This window comes from Mytilus californianus, unplaced genomic scaffold (genome assembly GCF_021869535.1).
Source record: "Mytilus californianus isolate M0D057914Y unplaced genomic scaffold, xbMytCali1.0.p SCAF_2, whole genome shotgun sequence".
Classification (NCBI taxonomy): domain Eukaryota; kingdom Metazoa; phylum Mollusca; class Bivalvia; order Mytilida; family Mytilidae; genus Mytilus; species Mytilus californianus.
The window spans coordinates 95,831,798-95,857,506 of record NW_026262668.1 but is presented as its reverse complement, the minus strand read 5'-3'; the positions used below and the strand labels follow the sequence as shown (position 1 = coordinate 95,857,506).

Here is a 25,709-nt window from a genome sequence, read left to right as displayed (position 1 = left end):
TTTTCTGTTTCGGAAAGGAAAAAAATGTTCCTAGATTGTTTTAGTACAGTTTTAATTTCTTCAAAATTTAGTTCTATATGATGATGTCAGATCTTTGTAGTATCTCAATTGGAAATTTAAGAACTCAGCTGTTGGATATTAGTTTTTAATTTTGGGGTTTTTCGTTGATGCACTAGCATTTGACCACTTCAGTGATTTTATATACCAAAGATTTGTTAGATTTTGGTTAGTTTTATAATGACAAGGGTTGTCAGACAAAAGTATTTCCGATGGTTGTATACTATAATACTCTTTCTTGTTTAAATAACGCAATACAAAAGCAACATAATTCAGAACAAAGTATAAGCGATTGTAAAAAACTATAAACATCAGCCTTCAAGCAAGCGCAAAATAACGGTCCTTAACTTCATATCCAGAAATCAACACCACTTTGCTTATTTGAATATTATACTAAAGAAATCGGATACGGGTCACGGAAATTATATTGAAATGATAGGGGATTTTGAAAAAAAATGTCTGTTTTAACTTTAATTTAAGTGATAGACAGGTTGCCGGGACAGAAAATAAATATACACAACAATATACACCATTTAAACGAAACAAAATGACTGTTGTTGAAAAAGTCAAGGTTCCTGAGCTATTTTAAAAATCGAAGCGAGAGGCTTTTAACATTGCAGTATAAAATACAGGCTAAAATGGCTGAAACGTCAAATTTGCAAACTTCGTGTTGAAAATTGGCTAACAAGGTCATTACAAAAACAGGTTGCCGGGAGTGCCGGGATGAAACTTGAAACTTGAATGTCCAAAGAATAAGCAAGTCCAAACCTTGTATGTGTAGTCGTTGAACTCTAGGTTCCCACGTAAAGTTAAAATGCCCCTATTTCAAGAAGAATAAAATCACGAAAACACGAAAAATTCACTAAATTCGCGTTCATTGTTTTGAATTTGACCGCCTGACAACTTTACGGAAATATCAGAGTGATTATAAACAAGGACTATCTGTGACGGGCAACTTATAATATACGTGTTTTAAAGATTTTAATGATATCAAGCAAGTCCAGTTCAAACTATTATCACGTGGTACAATTCTCATTTACATATAACGAATATTAATTAGCAAAAGTATTACTAATTTCTGGCTATGAAATGTGGGTAGACTTATTGTTTAAATAAAAGCAAGGTTTTAATCAGAATACACACAATAGTATATTTTGTGTTTGGTGCAAATGCTACTACGTATTTTGCAAACTGGTGGCGCTAAGTATCATTGGAGCAAATAAACTGTGGTGTAAAAGGATGCTTTTTGGCACAAACGAACTTCTTCCCATATTTCAATCATAAATATGTGTTAATGAAAAGCAAGATACAAAGATAATTTCAAATTATAAAAACGAAAGCGATGATCCAATAATTATCCAACTTTAGAAATGGATCGCTCTATTGTAGAAGTTATGAACGATCAAAATGGCTTATTTTGGGTTATGTCAGATCCCATTAACATCTTAAGTGTTGTTTCACCTTATCAATGAGTACTTATAAATGCCATATGCTCATTCACACATGAATTACGATATGAAGCTGATAGTTATATCAAAGTAAGTCAGAAGCAACAGAACAACTGGAATTCGTGCAAAGAGTTTAAATCTTGAAGATACATCGCAATAAATTCCATGAATGGTTTAATGGACAATTAAAAGCATGTTTTAAAAACCGCTTTGTCCTTAAGACCTAGGAAACAACAAACTTGGACAGAATTTCGTTTCAGATTCCATTAAAAATACACTTTAAGACTGCATACTACTTGTGTTTGAATAACAAAATAACTCCGTGCTACTATAATTATGAAAAGTGAAAGAACTTTTCTTACATAGACAAATTATTTTTTCAGTTTTTATTATATTCTCTAGGAAAACAGGTTTATCATTAATATATACATGAAAATGTAAATAAAAAAGAAGTTTAACAAACTGTTCAATAATACCCAACCGCCTCGATGGTCTCGTGGTAGCGTGCCCGCCTCGTGTATTGACACTTTCATATACAACTAATAATTTTCAGGAGCTCTAATAACAGTTGTTCATCTTTATAATGACTATGTTTGCCTTGAAAATAAAGAGAAATCACTAATTTTAAAACATGAAAAGATAAAATAGTTTCAATGTAGCTTCTTTTATTTTGATTTAGATCACTGCGATTTTGAAACGTAAATGGGATCAACATTGGTTGATGTATGGAAGCGGGCGAAGAAAACATCGCTGTTCATCTACACATTATACCGTCACTGAAAATATGGCTGACGATTGTAACAAAAAGGTTTGTTACTAAAATTGTGATTAAATTATGTAATTTGATGAATATGGCCCCTGTTTGTCCCTGTTGACTAATTTAAACTCAATATTCATATGAAAGCTTGTGTAAATTCTTAAATATTAGAAGGAAATAGATACAAAGTTAAAGAGGCGAATTTTAAAAGCGCAAGGACAACCCAGAAATGACAATTGAAAAATAGCACAGTTTAACTTTTTTGAAGATGGATATTTTCAGATTATTTTGTCATATCTATGTCGTTTCTTTAAATATTTTAAATGATTTCACGAAAAAAAAGACGAAACAAACTGTTTATCTTCATGAAATTTATTTTATGGAATGTCATTTTATTTAAAGATGTTTAATATCATTGAAAAATAGAATTAACTTTTTGCTTACAATACATTTAGGTACTAGTATTGTTTTTAGAATACGTTGAATCTTATTTTTTTCGTTTTCTTCAGCAAACTTTTGCACTCCTCATGGTGGATTATATCAGTTTGTCAATGTCACATATCATCAGCTATTCTTTATAAACAAGGCAACTATGTATAGTCAACTATACTAGTGAACTGTTTGTTCATTTAATTTTACCAAGTAAATGAGTTAATGAATGAAAGCAAATGTTAAAAATAAATCAGCAACCAAACAACACAATTTAATAGAAAAACATTGAGGTTTACTAACAACAGTGTTTATGCCATGTAAAAAGTTGTATTTCAACCAGAGTCTCGATATAATGATATATTTACTATCATTATTCTTTTCCAGTTCACAGATAAGCCAGAAATGGTGCCACTGCAAGAAACGATGTGTGATGTGTAAATGAAGCAAGTGAACAAAGCACAGATTAAAAAATTCTTCAGGGAAAACGGAAGTGCAAAACATCAGCGATAGACTGAATTAAGAATAGAAGTTTTTATATTTCATTTTTGTAGTTGCTTACAATATAGTGTTTTATAAATTGCAATTTTTCAATGTTCTTTGGTGTACGGAATTTTTCTGAAAATTGTGTCTTAATATTATCTCTGTATATTACAGAAACTTACAACGTTTTTCATTAAACAATTTTTCCAGGATCTTTGGTGTACAAAGTTATTCTTAAAAAATATGCTCAATATTATCTTTGTATACTATGAATGTTTTGTCATTGATTATGTATAGGTATGTACATTCATTAAGGGTACATATAAATGTAATAACATACAATAATAAATTTGTACAGAAAAAGCACTTAACTTAATAATATCGGTATCCCAGATTACAAAAACCAAAGTACAAACGAAACCAAGATAAACAATACCATCTCAAAGAATGTTAAACTGAAACATGCTCAAAGTACTTTAAACCATGTTGATTGATATATAACAACGTCATTCAGCACTTTTATATAGGTATTTATTATCTCACGACTGTACGTTTTAGCAGTTGTGTGATGGTAGAAATTATCAAGATGTATTATTATACTTACTTATAGTGGCCACAATAAAATATAGAATATATTATGGCAGGTTTTTTTTCCATTAAGATAAATAACGTCAAGTTTCCTTAGGCAAACTGATCGAAGGCACACTAACTGTCTTGTGATATACAATTATTAAAAAATAACCCTTGCGCGTCGAAGAAATAACTAGTTGGCTTGAAAAATTAATTTTCGTTTTAGTTCAGTATAATTAAATAGTTATTTAAAAAAAAAGTAGTTGTGTCCTTTATCAAAAGGTGATATTTGAAATTATTATATACATTTTTTTGTACTAGTAATAAAAAGAAGAATATTTTATGGGTTATACAATAAATAGCAAACGTTCTGTATTAGCTATCCGTGATGATATCGATATCGGTCACGGTTTCAAAGACTTTATCAAACCCTTATCTGTATGACGTCGCCATGTCACGTGAAACATCCACTTTAGGTATGTAATAACACACACCGTATCGACCATCAACCAATATATTCTCTCGAAAAGAACTCTGGGTATTAGATAAGTGTCTTGGGTTGACAAGCCTGTGTTACCTAGGTAAATGTGTATCTTCAACAATGGACTCTCTCGAACTTTGTAGACAAGAATAGAATTCAAGACAAAATTTTATTTTTCTTTTACCTTGATTTGCTGATAATTTTTTTTTTCTGATTACAGTAACTCTCTATCTTCTTAAATTTTTGCCAAAACACAAAAAGGGGTAAACAATAGTCATTTAAGGGCAATCACTCTTTTGAAGATTCTACTAACGATTTAAGTTGATGTGTAGATCTTACCTTGCTGACCATTTTTGCTATTTAAAGTGTCTATTTGCCTTTTATAGTTTCAAGCTAATAGGCAAAAACGCAAAGAATGGTAAAAATTGTCATTAAAGAGCAAAGAACTCCAATAAGAAGTCGACTGACGATTTCGGCCATGATGACTTATTTGTAAATCGTGTCTTGGTGATCATTTTGTAGATGCAGATAAGGTGAAAAAAACCTGTCAGGTATTGAATAAAGGCAACAGTAGTATACCGCTGTTCAAAAGTCATAAATCGATTTCGAGAAAACAAATTCGGGTTACAAACTAAAACCGAAAGAAACATATCAACTATAAGAGGAAAACAACGGAACAACAGAAACACTGAAGTGCAACAAAACAAACACCAACATACATAGAAACGAACTATTTGATAACAACTGCCACATTCCTAACTTGGTACAGGACATTTTAAGAAAAAATGGTGGTTTGAACCTGGTGTTATGGCTAGCCAAACCTCCCGCTTATATGGCAATGTTAAAAAATATCACTAAAATGACAACACTACGCGACAGAAATACAGCACAAACAAATGCAAGAACACTCAGCACAGAGAAACGCACAAACAAATAATATAATAGTCGTTACAACATGTAAACCGCAGAATAACAACGAACATCTTCCATTAACGACAGCACAGGACATCACAAACAGTGATGTATTTTTGTAACGAATATATAATCTTGAAATTCATACAATTATTATCACAATACTAGTCTAAACAATTATCATGACTATGACGGTATTGAAAGGCTATTTTAAATAACTGCTGTGACGACGTCATAATTATTTGTACTAACACAATACTTTTTCCATGGAAAATGGAAATTAACTCGACTATACTGACAAATAAGACATGTGTGAAATGTACCGAAAATATAGAATTCAAACAACAAACGATAAGACATAACACAATATCTAACCGAAACCACAACAGAAACATCATAAATTAATACATGAATGTTGGATGTATAAATACCGGGACACGTCGTACAGCAATGCAAATTCACATTCGTCAAAATAATCATATTCGGGAATAGGTCACATTCGATACTTAGAAGACAGACGACATAGATGTTATACCACAATCTAAGACGTGGTAAAAATGTCATTAGTTAGTTTAGACACAAGTGTAAGCGTAATTTCATGCCACCGTGTTTTTATTCCGGGTAACTGTATTTCACTAGAGAATATTGGATGTAAATAGTGTGAAAGCGTTGATCTTGATATATCATTGTTTTGTTTATATTAGACCAGTTTATTGTTTACATACATTAATAGATTAAAATTAGAATAGTTTTCAAGGAACCAGTTTGATTAATAGATATTGACATAGAAGATTTGATTTTATATCGAAGTCTACCAAAACGCAAATGCGCAGAAAAACTTCGGCAATCCAGTATGTATAAATATTACAATAAGTGACAATTTAAAAGCATATGATTTGATGGAATGTGATTAGAAAAATTATCAAAATTTAATTCGTAAATAAAGCATTATATTGTGTTATCATGTGTTGAAAGTGATTTGTAAAATACTTCATGTATGAATCATAAAATATTAGTGTAAAAAATCCCGGTTCAAAGTAACTAGTGCAATCATTCCAGTTACAGATCACTAGTATAATAATTCCTGGTTCAAAATCACTAGTGAAATCATTCCTGGTTCAAAACATTTGTGTGAACATTCCATGGATGAAAAACACTAGTTTACTTTGTCCATTTTTTACATAAACCAGCTATGCAAGTTTTAGTTGATTCAAATACCCCCAAAACATACCAAGCCCCATTTCTTATATATTTCCCCTTCAAAAAACTCTCTGTAGAATCTTATCAAGAACGGTGGATATTTTACACTTGACCCGGATTAAAAACCCTAGTGAATTTTTGTTGGTGGATAAAAAACACTAGGAATTTTCATCCTCTGGATAAAGTACACTGGCGGAATCAAACCACTGTTACACAGACACATCGTATAAATCAACCAATTCGTGATGATATAATAGCAGACTACATTTACATCACTATTATAGTCTCTCAGTATCTAAAATTTATTGAAAAGAATTGAATGATCTGCCAAAAAATATCGAAGACTAAGGTTTGCAAGTTTTACCATCGTACAAATTTAGCAGACTTAAATATAGTGTTATTTCAAAATAAATGACGGTTTTGTGCAGAGTATAAAAAGTTAAACTCGACTGTATCCAGTTTATTTATTCGTGGTACACTTACCCAAATTGTTTTGTAGTTTGGAAAATAAATAAAAATAATCTACAAAAAATTATGATTATCAATAACACTTTAAAAAAATGTAATTCGCATGTTTTATTTGAAATATGACATTCTTTTTTTAATTTCCAAATAATTGAAAAAATTTAACATTGTTCACATGTTGATTAAAGTTGAAGATGATATCAAAGTCGCAATAAATAATCATAGATAAAAAGGGATACACAACACCGAAATAAGACACAAGTCTCTCCTACTAAAGTAATGTTTTCAAACGCGATAAACTTTTTTTATAAGACGAACCTTTAAAACAAAACTTCCGCCGATATTCATGCGACAAAAAAGTGATGTCAGACGGACGGAATCGTAAAATAAGTTTATGCATTGGTATAAATTAATATATTTACAAGTTTCAGATTTAAAATGTACATATGCATGCAGATCTTACAAATGTGAATAAAATTTAATCATCTTTTCTAATCAACTACATTAAGATAAATAAAGGGTCTGATGATGATTTTATTACTTTTGCACATATTCAATGTTATATTTTATGGTATTCATGCGTGTATACGATATGGTATTCTCACTTAAGATAACCGATTGTTTTTATAACTTCTTGTTGAAATTAGAACGATATGCACAATAAAAATGAGGGTTTAAGCCATATTCTAAAATCCTATACGACATCATGAACATATTCATTATGTGCCTATCCCAAGTCGGATGCCAGTTATCAAGTGTTTGTCGATGTTACTGTCCTCGTTATTCATTTATTGTTTTAGAATGAACCAGTCCATTGATTTTGCACTCCGGGTCTCATTTATTGCTTACTATACGGAATGGATTTGAACAATACACACGACTATGCTATAATTTAAATATGCTGTAGCATTGATTGATTCTAATTGTTTCACATTTGTCATCCCGGGCCTCATTTATCGCTTACTATACGGCATGGCTATGAACATTACACACAATAATGTTATATTTTATATATGCTATAGCATAATTGTACTTATTGTAATAAACGTCTTTTCTTATCTTATTACAGAAGACCTACGGTGACCTGAGGTGTTAATTGTATCAATGGGAATCATACATTTTCTCCTTGTTGATATATTCATTGAGACACGCTGTAATCTTTCTTTTTTCTTTAAATATGAACAAAAGGATATGTAAGTTATTTGTCAATGAGAAGGCATTCCAATGACACATAGCTAAAAGAAACATATTTAAGTTAAAATAAGTCTTAAATAATAACACGTGTCTGTACAAACTGTTAATCTTTAAATCCTTGAAAGTCTGGAAAAGCTTTGAATGATTTTATGACCAAATATCTGCCATCAATACCAGTCTCCCTGAATGTCAACAACAACAAGATATAACAAACAATAGACATTTGCGGAAACTGTCATACACCTACGATTAGGATTACAATTACACTTACAGGTAGCATTTAAATCTTGGGATTTCTCAAAGTGTAAAAATAAACCGTCGATCCAAAACAATGTAACGACAGTGATGTTTTTCTGTAGTTGAACAACGATTTTTTTCTAATATATTTGCAGCAATGTGTTAACATTAATTATTGTATACGGTGTTATCCAAGTTGAAAATGCTGTAATTGTACGAAGTATGATAGAATGAACTAACATTATTTTAAAAATAAATTTAACATAAGACGTTGCAGTAGCTAGATTGGAACAATTGCTGAAAAAAATTCAGCAATACTTTGTGTTAGGAAAGGTGCAATCAACCATGGAGCATCTTAGCATGTTTATGCTAAGACATACTTTCTCTCGTTTATTTTGTTTTAAAGAGAATGAGGAAATACAGCAGACGGATGTTTTTGAGCTATTTGTTCTTCATGAAATTTCACTTGCCGTTCGGTATAATTTTGAAATCTTTTTTTTTTCCTGAATAGGACAAACACTTTTTTCTACGTTTTTGGTTTTAATAGAAAAAAAATCACAACTATACGAGAAAAAAAAAACAGTTATCAACGAACTTCTCTATGTCGGAAATATATTTAAGACTGTTCGCCAGACTCAGTTGAAATGTAAGAATAGGTGTACTCAAATAGTTAAAACTTTGCTATCTATGTTTTCAACAGCAACAAACAAAAAATGACAAACGAGTTCCAAGTTGTTTTTCTTTTATGCAATTATTACAATAGAGATCTTGGGAATCATTAGGTATGGACGGTTTTTTTTTCGCGGTGTCGATAATTATCCCCCATGAACATGGGTGGGACTGGTATGCTCGAAACATGAGCTTTAACGCCTGTTCCGAGACTGGTACTATTTTCATGGAATTGTAATATAGAGTGCACTGACGACGCAGGGGTCGATCCAGCCATTTTCAAAAGGGGATCCCAACCCAAGATAAAGGGGGAGGGGAGGGGGGGTCCCACCATATGTCCCTATTCAAAAGCATTGATAGGCAAAAAAAGGGTGTTACAACCCCCGGAACAGCCCGTGATCTCTCACTGCGACGTTGTTCATTTCAACACAACGTTTATACGCAGATCTATTCAATTGATTGTTAGGGATAAAAAATGCAAAAGTGTAGCAGGCGAGAAGAAATTGTTCAAAAAATCACAATCTATTTAATTCGGCAAGGCAACAGTTGCGGATACAAAGTTGTAATCGTGCATAACAAAAACGACACCAACATTACTATTTCAAATGAAAGTTTGTAGAGTATCCTCTGAACAATATTTTTGCTGGTTTTCGTATACTAACCATTGCATTAAAAGTACCATGTTTCGCGGGAAAGTCTATTGCTCCTGCTGATAATATATATATCATACATCTATCGACACCTTCGGTCCTTATAAATCCTTGTCTTCAAATATTTGGCTTTGTGCGGTCCTGATGGTAAATCCAGAAAAGCGCTTCGGACACATGAAATTTAAACGTGTTGCTTACATCTTTTTTTTTATAGAAGACACCATTTGCTATTTTGTATCTGTATTTTTGGTTTGTTTTTGTATTTTGAGATGACCCCTTGTTTTTGTCACCTGTAATCGTAAGTCTAAAGTGTAATCCTAGGTATAGACCTAGTTTCCGCAAATGTCTAATAATCACTGTTTAGGCTCCTTACTTCTATACAGGGAAAGCATTTAACTTAATAACATCGGTATCCAAGATTATGAAAACCAAAGTACAAACGAAACCATGATAACAATATCATGTCAAAAAATGTTAAACTATTGCTGCAACATGTTCAAAGTACTTAAGAACATGTTGATATGTAACAACCTCGTTCTGCACTCAAATTTAGGTATTTGTAGTTCGGAAAAGATTTAAAACAGCAACGTCATAAAAAAAAGTCAAGGCAATACAAAAGTGTGCATTACCAAGAACTGATTTGTACAGAATTAAACTTTTGATGCCAAACAAATAAAAAGAAACATTTTGGTCTTCCTACAATAACATTAACGGTACAATTTTATTGCACCGGATGCGTATTTCGACAATTGAAGTCTCTTTAGAGATGTCAGAGGCCCTCATATTTGAAAATCAAAAACCTAATACAACGTTGAAGAAGTGATAAAGACCAAAAAGGACCAAAATGTAACGCCAAACTCAGACAAAGAATCAGAGCAATGCGTGAGGGAGATACATTCCTTAATTTTAAATAATTTAAAAAATGTTTTAACAGCCAATTTTAATAAAACATATACGTATTTTCATTCCAGTACCGAAGTACTGGCACATTATAAATAATAGAATTGTTGTGTCATTGTAGTCACAATTCCGTCCTCTTCTCTTCGGTTTGAACATCGCTGAACGAGATTTATTGTCGGATACTTATTTTAAAAGGGCAAACCAGAGATGACTCTAGTGGAGTAGGAATTGTCCAACCTTCAATGTCACCTGTGTTCACTTAATTAAATTCATATGATGGAGTCCGTGTTGCTCAACCATTGTTATTTGAGCAGAATTTTATAAATTGTTTGGATATTCGTCTTTTTTCTTTTGTTCTGGGTTTTCTGTCATTATTTATTTTATGGTTGTTTTATTATCCCTTGGTATATTATCCCCCTTCTTTAACATCAGTATCTTTTTTTTTTTTGTATATTTAACCATAATTTCTTATATTCAGATAAATGATTTATTACTGAAAATTAATAAATATCTTAATAGTAAATAGTCTTTAGGATATCAGATATTAAATAAAGGCAACAGTAGTATACCGCTGTTCGAAATTCACAAATCGATTGAGAAAAAAACAAATCCGGGTTACAAACTAAAACTGAGGGAAACACATTAAATATAAGAGGAGAACTACGACACAACAGAAACACAACATTAAAATCTAACACACACAGAAACGAACTATAATATAACAATGGCCATTTTCCTGACTTGGTACAGGACATTTTAAGAAAAAAATGGTGGGTTGAACCTGGTTTTGTGGCTAGCCAAACCTCCCGCTTTTATGGTAATGTTAAATATAACATTAAAATGACAACATTACATGACAGGACTACAATACAAATAATTGGAAGAACATATAGGACAGAGAAACATACGAATAATAGCTAACAAAAGGTACCAGGTTTAAAATTGAATACGCAAGACGCGCGTTTCGTCCACACAAGACTAACCAGTGACGCTCAGATCAGATCAAAAAAGTTCGAAAGCCAAAACAAGTACAAAGTTGAAGAGCATTAAGGACCAAAAGTTCCAAAAAGTTGTGCCAAATACGGCTAAGGTTATATGTCTGGAATAAGAAAATCCTTAGTATTAGAATAATTCATACTTTTGCAAACAGTAAATTTATAAAAAAATTACCATATAATAGATATACATGAAAACACCGAAGTGGTGACTAACTACAGAATGAAAACGGATACATAAAACAACATAAACCAGCACATAAAAATTCACAGCCGAGTTGGCCAAAGAGATCAACGCAAAATAAAAAGGTGACGTCACATTTGAATTTCTGAAATTTCCCCAAAATAGGATAGAATTAATATAGAATACAAGATTTGGTTTAAAATACTCATATAACATTTATTAATAACAATGAAAATTACAATACTAATTAATATAAAATGTGGTAGTAATTAGATAATTAATAGTATTATCTAGCTATGTCAATGTTTCTTCTAAATCAAACTGTAAACCAAATATATCGTATAAATTTAGTTGACCCAAACTAAAATCTAATTAATGAACTTGGTGATTAATTATCTTTACCATAACACACGAATACAACAGAAAAAAAATAAGATTTACAACTACAAACGATAAGACAAAATCCGATGAGAATAACAAATATAACATCAAAACTAAATACATGAATTTTGGATAGAAAAGTACCGTGACACGTCTTATAGCAATGCGAATTCACACTCAGCAAAACAGTCACAATCGGGAATAAGTCACGTTCGGTAATTAAAAGATCACACTACGTAATGTCAAACCACAATCTAACACGTGGTAAAAATGTCCTTAGTTAGTTTGGACAAATACACATCATACGGATCGACCAATTCGTGATGGTGTCCGAAAATTTACGGAGTGTCATTTTTAATCTGTCCTCCTTATAACTTTGTTGGAGCAGTTTCTGCGTTAGGAGCACACTCCTGTATATGAAGTCCGTATAGTGTGAACATGCACGAGCATAACGTATCAATTGAGATATGTAAACACCATACGAAGGGGCAGAGGGTATGTTACTGCTGAGAAATGGGAAATTGATAATTGGGAAGTTGAAATCGTCCCGTTTATCATAGATTTTCGTGTGAAGCCGTCCATCTGTGTCAATATTGAGGAAAAGATCAAGGTATGAAGCAGTCCTTCTAGTATCAGTAGTATCCTTAATTTCAAGTTCACTGGGATATATGAGATGTAAGTATTGGCTAAAATATGGGTTATTGAATGACATCATCAATATATGTGAAAGTAAAATTAAAGAATTTCGCAAGGTGCTTTTTCTTTTTGTCTTTCTGCTTCATACGAGTACAAAAACAAATCGGCCAGTAGGGGTGCACAATTAGTACCCATTGGAATACCGACTGTCTGTTGAAATATAAATCCTCCAAACTCAACAAATATATTGTCGATCAAAAAGTCCCGCATTTTGATAATATCATCTTCAGTATATTTTCTGGTAAATTCAGTGTGGTTCTTCACAAAATATGAATCATTGTAACCCAAAACAAGAAATTTGAATCTACGATTCCCATTTTTATAGAAAAAGCTCTGTTTAATGAGATGGTGAAGTCGATCTTTCAACTGAGCATGGGGAATAGTAGTGTAAAGCGTAGAAAAATCAAAAGTCTTTATGTTGCTGCAAAATTGCAAAGATTGTGATCGAAGATTAAGTAGTAGATCTTTCGAATTTTTGAGAATTCACATCTGGTTAACACCACTGGTAGAATATATCTCATCACAATATTTTTGAAGCCCATCTTTAACTGTAGAAAGAATAGTAGTCAGTACTTTAGAAAGATGTTTAGTCGAACATTTTGATGACCCAGCTATGTATCGTTCTTTATATGGAGTTTTGTGAAGTTTTGGTATCCAGTATAATGATGGTAAATTTTCTTCGTTTTCTTTGATGTTGATACCAAAAGAAAGAAGGACAGATTTGTGATTTTGTAAAATTTCGTCCTTGGTAAATGATGTTAAAAGATATGTAGGATTACCAGTAGTTCTATTTATTCCAAGCTCTGTTGTGAGACATTGCAAATAATGGTTTTTACATATGAAGACAATATCATTGGAGGCTTTATCTGCTGGAACAACGACATATTTGTCATGCAAAGAGGATAAAGCATCCATAACATCCGGATTCTTGAAAGGGTTAGTAACTCTTGTGCTCATAGTACATCGTAGTTTTTGAATGCGCTTCTGAATGCATGATCGAATAGCTTAGATCCATTCAGACAAAGTGTCCAGTTCTGGTTCGTCTGGTTCGCGCTTTACCCATTTTCTTGCATAGTCCTCAACGTACTGTATCGAAAAAAAACCTGGTATAATAGAAAACACTTACTTTTTAAGTTTTCATATAATATTAGATTTGTTTTCTTTTCTTTGCTAGATATTAGTTAGACGTCCATTTGTACTGAACTAGTACACATTTTTGTTTAGGGGCCAGCTGAAGCCTCCGGGGGCGAGATTTTCTCGTTGTGTTGAAGACCCATTGTTGGCCTTGGACTGTTTTCTGCTCTTTGCTAGGGTTGTTGTCTCTTTGACACATTCCCCATTTTCATTCTCAATTTTATTCCAATGAGCAGCATCTCTTTCTTTGCAATAGCTTCTTTGCAATAGCACATATTCAAAGTAGCATGGTCTCTTCCTTTAAAGGTGAAATATATATTCCTTCGCTATAATAGATATCATAATAATTAGTATCTCTTCCTGTGCATTTCGTTTGTTCTAGACATTCCAATGAGCACTGTCTCGTCGTTCGCTTAACTAGACTTTCCAATATCTCATCCTTCTCCATGCTAGACGTTTCAAGACTCAGTATCTATTCCTTTGTTTTACTAAGACTCTCCAAGGAGCAATAGCTCATCCTTCTTTATGCTAGACGTTTTAAGGTTCAGTATCTTTTCCTTTGCTTTACTAAACTTTCCAATGAACAATATTTCACCCTTCTCTGTGCTAGACGTTTCAAGGATCAGTATTTCTTCCTTTGCTTTACTAGACATTCCAATTAGTACTAGTATATAAAAAAAGATGTAGAAAAGCAGGTCTGTTGTTTCATCGTTTTCCTATATTGTTGTATGTTTTCCTCTATTTACTGTTTTGTCTGTTTTTCTTCTTCAATTTTATATAAAAAAATATGATTTCCTAAGTTTAAAACAGGCAACAGCTTGATCCCGGCTTATCTTTGGTATCATTAGTACATGTAGCATTCACGTGTCACTATTATCAACAGTCATGTCTCAGACCATCTAGCTCTATCAAAAATGGGAATATTCAAACACACAAAAGGCGTCCTCCTTTGGAGAGTCAAAATAAGTTAAAAACAAACAAAAATTATCTCATATTTGTATAAGGAAAATCGGTCATAAAGCGTCATATTTTAAAACAAACTAGGTTACTGTTTTATGTGATCAAAGATTAAATAAAAGATAAGTTTAACACCATGCGCACTATATTTGTACTGGTTTGTTGGTCCATGTTGCTCAGACTGTTTTGTACAATTGTACAATGAGCATGTTACTGTTGCTGTTGAAGCAAATGTTAAAACATTGTACATGGATATTTAACATTTTTTCTTCCTTTACCTAATAACAACTAATAAAAAAATCATTTATCTAAGACTAAAATATCAATCAGTACACATCCAACATCCATACCCTGTTTTTCAATTCCCTGATAATACCTCAAGTTTGCTTAAGTATAAATAGCAGTTTAGAAACATGTATAAGACTTAATGTTTTGAAAACACAATGGTGCTTAGATAATATTATAAACTGGTATACACGAATCTGTTAGATATCCTTGTTAGTGGTATTGATACAAACTGGCACTAAAGGTAAAAAAGAGGCGGAAGATACCAAAGGGATAGTCAAACTCAAGTGATAAACTGACAAATTCATTGCAAAAAAAGACTTAAAGGCAAACAACAGTATACAAAACACAACTTAGAAAACTAAAGACAGAGCATTACGAACCCTACAAAAAAAAACCAGAGGGATTTCAGGTGCTCCGGAAGGATAAGCAGATCCTGTTTCACATGTGACGCTCATAGTATCACTCCTATGAAATATGCGTCTATGTGATATAAAATTATTAGGGATCACGCAATAGCGCAAGAGAGTAATTTATCATAGGGATAGTTTTAAACAGTTCGAAATGATGGTTTTGCTGTTGAACGCATAATAATATTAGGAAATATTCTATCTACTATATTTAAGGGATATTGGATTTCTTATTCCCTTTTTCTAGAGTTTATAATTTGTCAGTATCAATATTTGTTTTATCGTCTTCTACTAATTTTTATTTATAATTTATGCGGGTTTTAATCGTAAATATGTTGCTTAAACTTTAATCATCATCGAACGTTAAATCAAAACGAAGTACTCATTGAAATATACATTCTCGATCAATTTTATATCAACTAATTTTTCATTGAATATTTGATCTCCAGTTTTTCTTGTTATTTAAACGTTTTTATCTAATATCCCGGCACTATTCTATTTACTACAGCCTTTTGTTATGCAATGGGTTATTAACACATACATTCCATTTTTTCTCAAATTATCGAAATGTCCGTGCTAATATAATAAGAATTACATTACATTTAATTTATTTTGTTAGGAATTTTGTGACTTATTGGTATATTGGTATCTGTTTGTACATGAAATAGGTTTCTTGTCAAAGCGCAATCTGATCTATATTAAACCAAAACATGTTTTGCCAGTCCAGTACAAATACGATTGACAAGCAAAGCTAATAACTTTCACAGACTTTGCGCCAGCATGATAATTGAAAAACACGCACAAACCAATTATAGATTGTAAATTATTTGTCAAGTTCTAATAGTTTTCAATCATAATGGAAAGCACATCAAGATTGCTTTATTGAATTGAAAACCAGATTCAGTTTTAACTATACATATTTTACATCTGCTTCAAATATAAATCGTCGAGTGGTGAGATTTATGCAGAGTAGACACATCGTGCGAGACTTGGGTTATAAGTATAAATTAACTTTAAAAATTAGGAGACAGACTTTTATTGTTTGGATCATGATCACGGATGCTTTTGTCTATAATAACTTCTTTGTCTTATTGTTTAAAAGAAAACACGAATTATTGATGATTGATCACTGTTTAAATGGTTTAATGTTTTACTTAATGACATTTATTGTAACTTTCCACTGAAACATGAATAGTGGGTTTACCAACTTGCACTTAATGTTACCAAGTCACTGTCCTTGAAATTTTAATATTTTAGAAATATATAGTATATTCTTACGCATCGGATATTACCAAGCGTTATTTTTATTCTATAATAGAACCATATTACTGTACTTAATTTTATTGATTTTACTTTCAATGTTTTTCTTTAAAAAATTTAATCATCAATCATCATGAAAATTTAAATCAATGGAAACAACATTAATGGTTCATTGGTCAACTTAGTTTGGGTGCCGTGTTTAATAACAAACAATTGTTCTGTTCTATTCCGTGCTTTAGTCACTTTTAAATTATTCAAATATTCAATGAATTGTCAAAAAAGGAAGATTTGTGTGAAAAAATTAAGTCGGTACCATAACAATTCTGTTTTACATAAATATGCTATTATGCAAATATGTATAAGCACAGGACATTTTCTGTTCAGTGAAATCCAATTACAACTGTATATAATTTTGTTCTACTTACCGACAAACTGCTAAGATAATTTGCCCTAGTAGGAATTAACGAACGAAAATCAAAGGTTTATCCAAAGATATTTTTTTATTTAGATAAAATATGTTATACACCGATATTTTACATAATATACTACACAACTGTTTAATATTAGGAATCCGGTGTCGATTTATGTTCTTTAAATAATTTAAGACTATCATTTCTAATTGCTGGTCTATATCGTGGCAGCTTAAGAGTTTGACATATGGTCTAAACATGTGTCTGTTGTTAACTGTTAACTTCTTTAGCAGTAAACATGTATACCTTTGTCAATGGTGTCATCTGCTTTTCTCGACTAACGGTTTTTGTTTGCCCTTTAGATGCATATCTCTTTTTATTTTAAGGATGCATTCGATCAAAGTTGCGTCGGATGTAAGATACTTTTGTAAGCTCAATCGTATTCTATTTATGAAACAACAAAAAACATACTAAAAACGAAACTTGTAAAATAAAATTTGATAATAATATCCATAAAGATTCATTGTCAATATTTTTTTATATAAATAAAATGAATTACGTAGACAAAATTTATGTGAAAGGCAGAAATCAAAAGAAGTTAACTGATGACTGTTCAGATTCTGAAGCGTATCCAGAAAATCTCGGAAAAATGGACTAGTTGATAGAGACAAGGGATGTCTTTCTGTAATGTTTTTTTATCGATTGATATAGATTGATGGTAACCTTCGCTTTATTAAGACAGTACATAAAAGTTATTTTATTAAGCGAATGCGTCATCTCAGGTTATTTTTTCTATTTTTTTTTTTTAATTCCGAACAAACAGAAAGAATTTTTATGTACTTTTAGTCACTATTTCGAGTGAAGTAAAAACTAACAAAAATACAATGTTTTGATTCCGTTTACTAGCAACTATGGATTGGCATTACACCTATGTTTATAAACGTGAATTTTTGTGAATGATTTGGAATAACCTGTTTGAAACATTAATCTCTTATGAATAGTATAAGTTTTGACCATTATGACCGACAAGATGGCTAGCAATTAGACGGAAATATGCTCTAGATAGCCTTGATTTGTACGTTTAATCGTTAACAGTTGATTAATGTTATAACATTGTCCTAGACTGTTTAAAGATAGACTCTCACGACAAGGTATACACATAGTAAAATGTTGTCTCTACAAAGTAGATACACTTAAATGTTAAAAAGTTTACTGTCTTTATTTGAGCGCCATTGTTGAGTTTATGAAGACGAAACGCGCGACTGGCGTACCAAAATATAATCCTTGTATCTTTAAGGAGTTAAATATAAGGATCATGACTCGTGCTGTATGCTGTGTATTACATAATTTTTAAAGTACAATGATACCAAAACAGTTAAAATACTTAATATAAGAGATTTGCAATTTTGTAAATATACTAATGGGAACGTCGTTCACAGATTAATATTTATGGTTTTATTGCACGTAATGGAAAATAGGGATTTTGTGGCAAATCAAGTCAAGAATTTTAAACAAGATCAATAGACTTAATAACAGAGATTTTCGTTATAACATTTTAGCATAAATTACTCAATTGTTTGTCCATGTTTTGTAAACAGAAGTTTTTAACAAACCGTTCTACACACCCTTTAGAATCTAAAACAACCTCGTGCTGAGTCACTATTCTTTTATAATGATGTGTAATTAAACGATAATGAAAATTAACGAAAGAATTATATCACTTTAAATTTTTTTATTTTATTGCTATTTAGGATATCACTTCCAAGAAATTTAAGAAAAAAAGAGGCGAAAGATACCAAAGGGAAATTTAAACCCAACAGTCAAAAACCAAACTGACAACGACGTGGCAAATTGAAAAATTAAAAAAACCACCAAAAATACAAACAACAGTATACAAATCACAACATAGAAAACTAAATGTTGAGCAATTAAACTGTTGGATTTCGATAACGTACAGCAAAAACTTTTGTTGCATTTAATATGAGACTCGGTGGGTGTTCATGAGATAGATATCGTTAATATGTGTTAGTTTTGCTAGTTTCTTCAATAATGTTAACTTGTTGTGATCAAAAAAGTTTAAACAACTATGATTGAAGAGATGGCGTATTCAGTCTTATTATAATGTAATATACTATTACTTAGGTATAGACTTTTTGGAAGGGACGAAATCTGTTGAATTTTTTTTTTTTATTATTCACAAAACATAAAATGAAAACCATTCCAAATTAAAGAACATCATTATAAATAGTAAACTATGAAGATTCATTTTCATATTTCAGGTGATTTGAAGTAAGAAAAATCATAGTAACTCTATACATTGGGAAAAACTGGACATTGGCACTATTGGCCTCCTAACCATTATTCCCCAGAAGTATATCTATGAAGTAAATTTTTAACTACAATTTTGAAATAGATTTTAATTGTTTAAATAACAAGACACTTTATACTTTTATTAATCTGTTATCAAAAGTGAAGAAACCAAGATAGCTAGTAAGGCAGCTCAAGTTTAAAGGACACCAAAGGTAAATAAAATGCCAGATTGACATGGGTCACTTATGAAGCATTTTATAGCAATTAGTGTTGATACCATTAGATGGAAAATCAATTCAACTATTTGAAAACTGAAGATTTAAAAAAAAGGTATTTAATTATATGCATAGTTTTGTCATTCGGGAATTTTCATGTTTATGGCAGATAATTGATTGTCTTTGTTTAATTTATTAATATGTTTACCAAACTCGGAACGATGCAGATCTTCTCAAATTGTTTAGACACTTTTCTATTGTAGAAGATCGTACGTTGACCTTTAGTTGTATTGTGTACGTAATACATGCTGAAATAATTAAAATCATTCCATTCCAAAATTGACAAAACAAAAACGTTATTCCTTATCCGTTTGTCATTGTTAATGTAGCTATAATGGTCGAAAACAAAACCGCTGATAAAAGACGATGGTTTATTTTTGAAACTCATGCAACATTACCCTGCATTTTTTTTGTTGTATCGTATCTTAATGGATTTACTGTCAGATAGAAACATCTCATTAATAGAATGTTGTCAATCAACCAATAATTTAACAGAATAAGCTATTTGTTACAAAGATTTCTCGTTTTCAAAGTATAAACATGGAAATAAGTCATGCGAAATTTATATCTTTTGACTTTTACATTAATCGCTTCTTCAACCTTGTATTATCATAAAATCAGGTTTATTCACACTCGACAATGTCGTTAACCCTACGTTTTGTGAGGCTCGTCTAATTGCATAGGTTGTAGGCATTATGTAGAGCATGTCGAGGTATGATAAGAGCCATCATTTGACACCTGAAATTGCCAAAATAGTAACATTCTAGTAACTTTTAAAAATTGAGTTAATTCGATTAAACGATAACCAGGTTGATATCAACAGGACATTAAGTCCGGAAATGTCTCATGTGATTGGACTTAGATGTCATTCACATGTCAAAATTAACATAGTTGACCTAAATTGGCCATTTCACATATTTTTTTAACAACATTACAAGAGTTAAGTCTTCGGTCAAAGGTCAAGGTCATCTTATAAAATGAGAAGTGCGAAGTAATTTACATTTTGCGCACAGGGGGATTCGTCTGCAACTGCATTTGTTTGACTGGTTAATTTTCCTGATATTAAATATTCCTAGGGAAGGAAAGCATAAAACACTTAGTTGATTGAAAGCATTTCCTGTCTATGGTTTTAACTTGTTCCGTAGCATAGCTATTAACTAGAATTTGCAGTGACTAATTCACCAGTGATATCTGCATATGGTTTTAAAACACTCATCAAAGATACTAGGCTAATAATTTAGTAAGCCAGATTTCCCCGGGAACGAAACGTCCACCAGCAATGACATCGACCCAGTTGTTGTGAAAACTCATTAAATATACCCCCCATACGCGCGTTTTGTCTAGATAAGACTCATCAGTGTAAAATACAAATCAAATATTACGAAGTTGAAATGCATGAATAACCGAAAATTCCAAAAAAAGTGGTACCAAAAACCTACAAGTTTGAGGTACACGAATGACTACAAAACATTGTATCTTACAAATATTATTTTATCTACACCTCTTTAGAGAAAAATAAAAACAAAACGCAACAAAAAAGAAAATAACACCCCATGACTGACATCTATTTTTTTATGTATGTAAATGTATGCATAACATCAGAAACAATTTCACAAAAAAAGATTTTAAACTGAAAATACTAGTATCAAATCATTTCTCATTCTGATTTTTATGAATAATGGGAATTTCAGATTAGAAACCTCAATGTTTTAACCAAAATATGTTTTCATTTGATTTTAATACAGCAATTTGTTTATAAACATTAATAGGAAGACTTATTTGTTTCTGCTGATCATTTTGTTCTTGGTAGTGTACAAAATCGCGTCTTGATGTACTGTGTATGATGTTGTAGTATTGTTAGCTTGCTTTTAATTACTTGAACATTCTTTGAAACGGTATGATAATATTGTTTTATTATTATGTTGTTTGAATAGAGGTTAAAAAAAAAGGGGGTTCATATTTATGAAAAAAAATGTGAAACCCTGTTATTTTGTCAACGTAAATTTGTTTCCCCTAACAGAAGTTCCCCTAGAAACTTTTTTATAAACAATGCTATGATACCTGTGTCTATTGGAACAAATATTTTATACTCTTTATTCCATAAAGAACAAATACTGAAATATTTCTTCCAGTAGAAATAACATAATATATTTTCAATTTGAAACTGTTAGATTTAAAGGAACTTATATTGTAATACAATATTTGTATATGTCTGTCCAAAGTTAGGAACCTTAACTTTGATTGTCTTCCAGGTAATTCTAAGCGTTTATTTTTGATATTTTCTGTTTCATTTATTTATTTAATTCATAGCTTGACAACTGTAAAGACACCTGTTTATTGTCTGATGTAAGATTCCAGGTACTGTAAATGTCTTTCTAGACAAAAATATTGGGACACGTGCAAATGAATCAAAATTAATCAATGTTCTTGTACTATCGTGTTTCTCATTAAAATATGGAAAAATTTCTTTATCCTTGTATTGTTGTTTGATTTTAAAACAAAAACATGGTATATGGTAATAAATATAGATATTTTTATGCGTTCAATGTTTTGTTCTTTTTGCAAAATGTTATTTCATCATTATCACTTAATATTGAGGCCAAATGGACAACTGAATAAAGTCTGATAAGAGCAATTATTTGGCCTTTGAAAGTTAAAAATAAAAATTCTTTAAGCCTTAAAATATTATTGGAGGTATAATCTTTAGTGCATACAAGTTATTTTGTTTTGAATAAGATGTTATATACATCTAGAAATTGACATATTACACTACAAACGCCCACTTTGCTCACATTTTTGGCAAAATAAATATCCAATATTTTCGCTAATGGAAAAATTGCATCGTTTGAAGCAAAATATGTGACCTTATAATATTGAAATACTGCATTTAGTCTATACCATTAGCTTCGAACAAAGAGCGTCTTCCACCAAGTTGTGAAAATATCGGCACTAGTCTATTAAATATTTTATATTCAATAGTAGTATTTCTTCAAAAATTTGTTTTGGTTCTACTGGTTCTTTTTTTACTTTCTTCATTCAACGTTTAACATAGACTCGTATTATTTCGCAATGCACTGTTTTGCCAATAAACGATATGTCGCGAATCATTGTAATCTTCATATGACCTCGGGTCAAATAATGGATATTTATCACGTTTTAGTGTCAGGGAAATAACGCTTTTCACCTTTTCAACCTTTATCCCTTCAAGACGATGTGTTTCTTAATGAATATAACACTGATGTTTAACTGTGAAATGATAGATTTTTAGAGGACATTTTTGTGTATACCAAAAACCATTATTGCATGCAATGGTAAAGAAAAGAAAAAGGATTAACAAAAATACCGAACTCTAAGGTAAATTCAAAAAGCGAACGTCTATAAAAACTGACAAATCAAACGTTAGACTGCATCAACCAACGGAAGAAATGGAAAACAACGGTTATATTTCTGACTTGGTACAAGCATTTTCCGAAGGAAATGGTGGGTTAAACCTGGGTTAATAGCTGAGCAACCCGAAACAGACAGTTTACTAATAGGTTAATGTTACAATAATTGGGATCTTGCAACCAGAACTGCTTAAACATATATCACAGACATATAACACAACTGACTAAATATTTCAAACATTGTTCATAAGTGTTTAGAGCGTTGGTCTTCCTGTTTGAATTGTTTTACACTAGTCATTTTGGGGCCCTTAATAGCTTGCTGTTCGGTGTGAGCCAAGGCTCTGTGTTGAAGGCCGTACTTTGACCTATAACTGTTTACTTTTTATACATTGTGACTTGGATGGAGAGTTGACTCATTGGCACTCATACCACATCTTCTTATTTATATATAGATAAATCCAACAAAGACGCCAACAAAAATGTTAGTGTGGTCGATAGTTAATTTGACAAAGACGCCAACAAAATTGTCTTTGTAGTTGATAATACAGACAGTATATAAAATTGAGAATGGAAATGGGGAACGTGTCAAAGAGACAACAACCCGTATATAGTATACACTTTCTAAAAAAGGACAAATTAAGAAAAGAAAAAACAAATACAAGGGTGAAAAAAATTAAAACAACACTGTAAAAACCTCTTGCGTCCTGCACCAAACACGCCTAAAGAACTCTATAAAGAATATTAAGGAATGTCCCAGTGAGTCATGCCCACCTTCCTCATGCCATATATTGATAAATCGCACACCCATTCATATTTTTTTAGTTCTTAACCATATATATTCTTAAATGTCATGAAACGACTTCATAGTTCACTATAATCTATTTTCCAAATACCCAGGCCTTTGGCATAAATTATTCTTAATTGTGGCAATGAGCCATTTCAAGTGCGTCTTGGTTTTGTCCCCTAGGGTTTGGCATTTGCTCCTTTCAAATTATATCAATATTATAAATGGTTGAATATCTTGAAACTTCTCAGATCACCCACCCATTGTCAAAACTAGACTTTTTCTGTTCTGTACTTTCGTGCATAGTATTAATTGTTTAAATATCTCTTCATCGGTTTTTCCGCCCGCAACCATATACATTCACCATTGCCATTTTTTGCAACGTAGATTACGTTATATCATGAATTGTTTAAAAATCGAAAACCGCTACGACCCTCTCCCCTTAAAAATATATATTCTCGTTTTCAATGACAAGGCTTTTACAGTGCTAAATTGTTATTGTTGTGCCTATCATACACTGTAGAGATATCTGTAGATGCTGATTTACCTTTTTCAGTTCACTTCAACAGTTACTCCTAGTTTAACATAGTACGACTGAAACAATTCGATAGCCCATTTTTGTGCATAATAGTTTCATTTAATTAAGTAAAACGAAATTCCACTTAAGAATCCAACATCAGTTGTTGTCATCTTACTAAAGTACATGTCTCGAGCGTCTTTAATTTCAATCAAATAAAATCTTTAATGGAACTAATCTTTTCCTATTCTCCATTTATCCATATAAGGTTCAAAAACAGAATTGAATTATATAATTCTATGGACATTACCATTTATACGTTTGATTTATTTTCGAAAGTCGTTACTGATTATAATGGAAATTATTTATCCAGACACATTTTATCCAAAAAACAAGTCTTCTAATAGTTTTACAGGACAATAAAATAAATGATCTTCCATCAAAGTCGATTGGACTTCCCTTCTTTACTGCGAAAATCTTAATGAAATATACAAAAAAGTTCCATTTGTTTGCCGGAGAAGATTAACGGTCATTAAGAAAATAGTGAAGTTACCAAACAGCTTACTAAGTACCGTATTATGGAAATCGAGTGACCCCCTTTAGTCGTATACTGTTTGTTAAAACATCAGTTATTCACAAATGTTCAGACATCAAAAGAATGATAGAACAGTATAATGAATTTAAGAAAAAAAAATATCGGTAGAACAGCTGCTGTACAACTTTTTCACAAAATATATAAATTATATATATGTAAGGCGCATGCTGTCGTATCGTTTATCTTTCAAACCAAATTCAATTTATTTTTACAAATTGTCGCAAATAAACTATAAGTATTGAACAGTTCAAAATATCTCACCAACAATTGACATCGAAAACAAAAGACATACAAAGAAAGCCAAACAACATTGATTGAATAATTGGTGTTTAACGCCAATTTTAGCACTATTGGCTATTTTGTGGCGGTCAGTTTTTACTGGAGGAGGAAGCTGGAGTGCCCGGAGATAACCATCCACCTTTGGCCGGAGAACTGACAATCCTTTTAATTAAGATTGAAGTCGAGAACACCTGCCACGTGCGGGTTTCGAACTCACGACCTCAGTGTTGACAGGCTTGTGATGCAGTAGTGTAATTACTTAGTCCACTCGGCCACCGAGGCCCCGCCAATCTACATAATGGTCTACTAACATATTGTAGAACGATAATGAAAGTTTGGTATCATTTGTCTACATTTCGTAAAAGCCTATGCAGTACCTCTTCATCATCAGAAGAATAT

The 25,709-nt window shown here is 31.5% G+C and overlaps 1 protein-coding gene across 1 annotated transcript in view; it reads left to right on the top strand.

Annotated features, from left to right (window-relative positions):
* Positions 1-3,386, top strand: part of LOC127730448 (calcitonin receptor-like) — a 59,291-nt gene extending 55,905 nt beyond the window's left edge. Inside the window, exons 12-13 of the mRNA XM_052238876.1 lie at positions 2,185-2,313; positions 3,079-3,386. Coding sequence (XP_052094836.1) covers positions 2,185-2,313; positions 3,079-3,132 — 183 coding nt within the window. The 3' untranslated portion in view covers positions 3,133-3,386. The remainder of the gene's footprint in view (positions 1-2,184; positions 2,314-3,078) is intronic.
* The last annotated feature ends 22,323 nt before the right edge of the window (positions 3,387-25,709 follow it).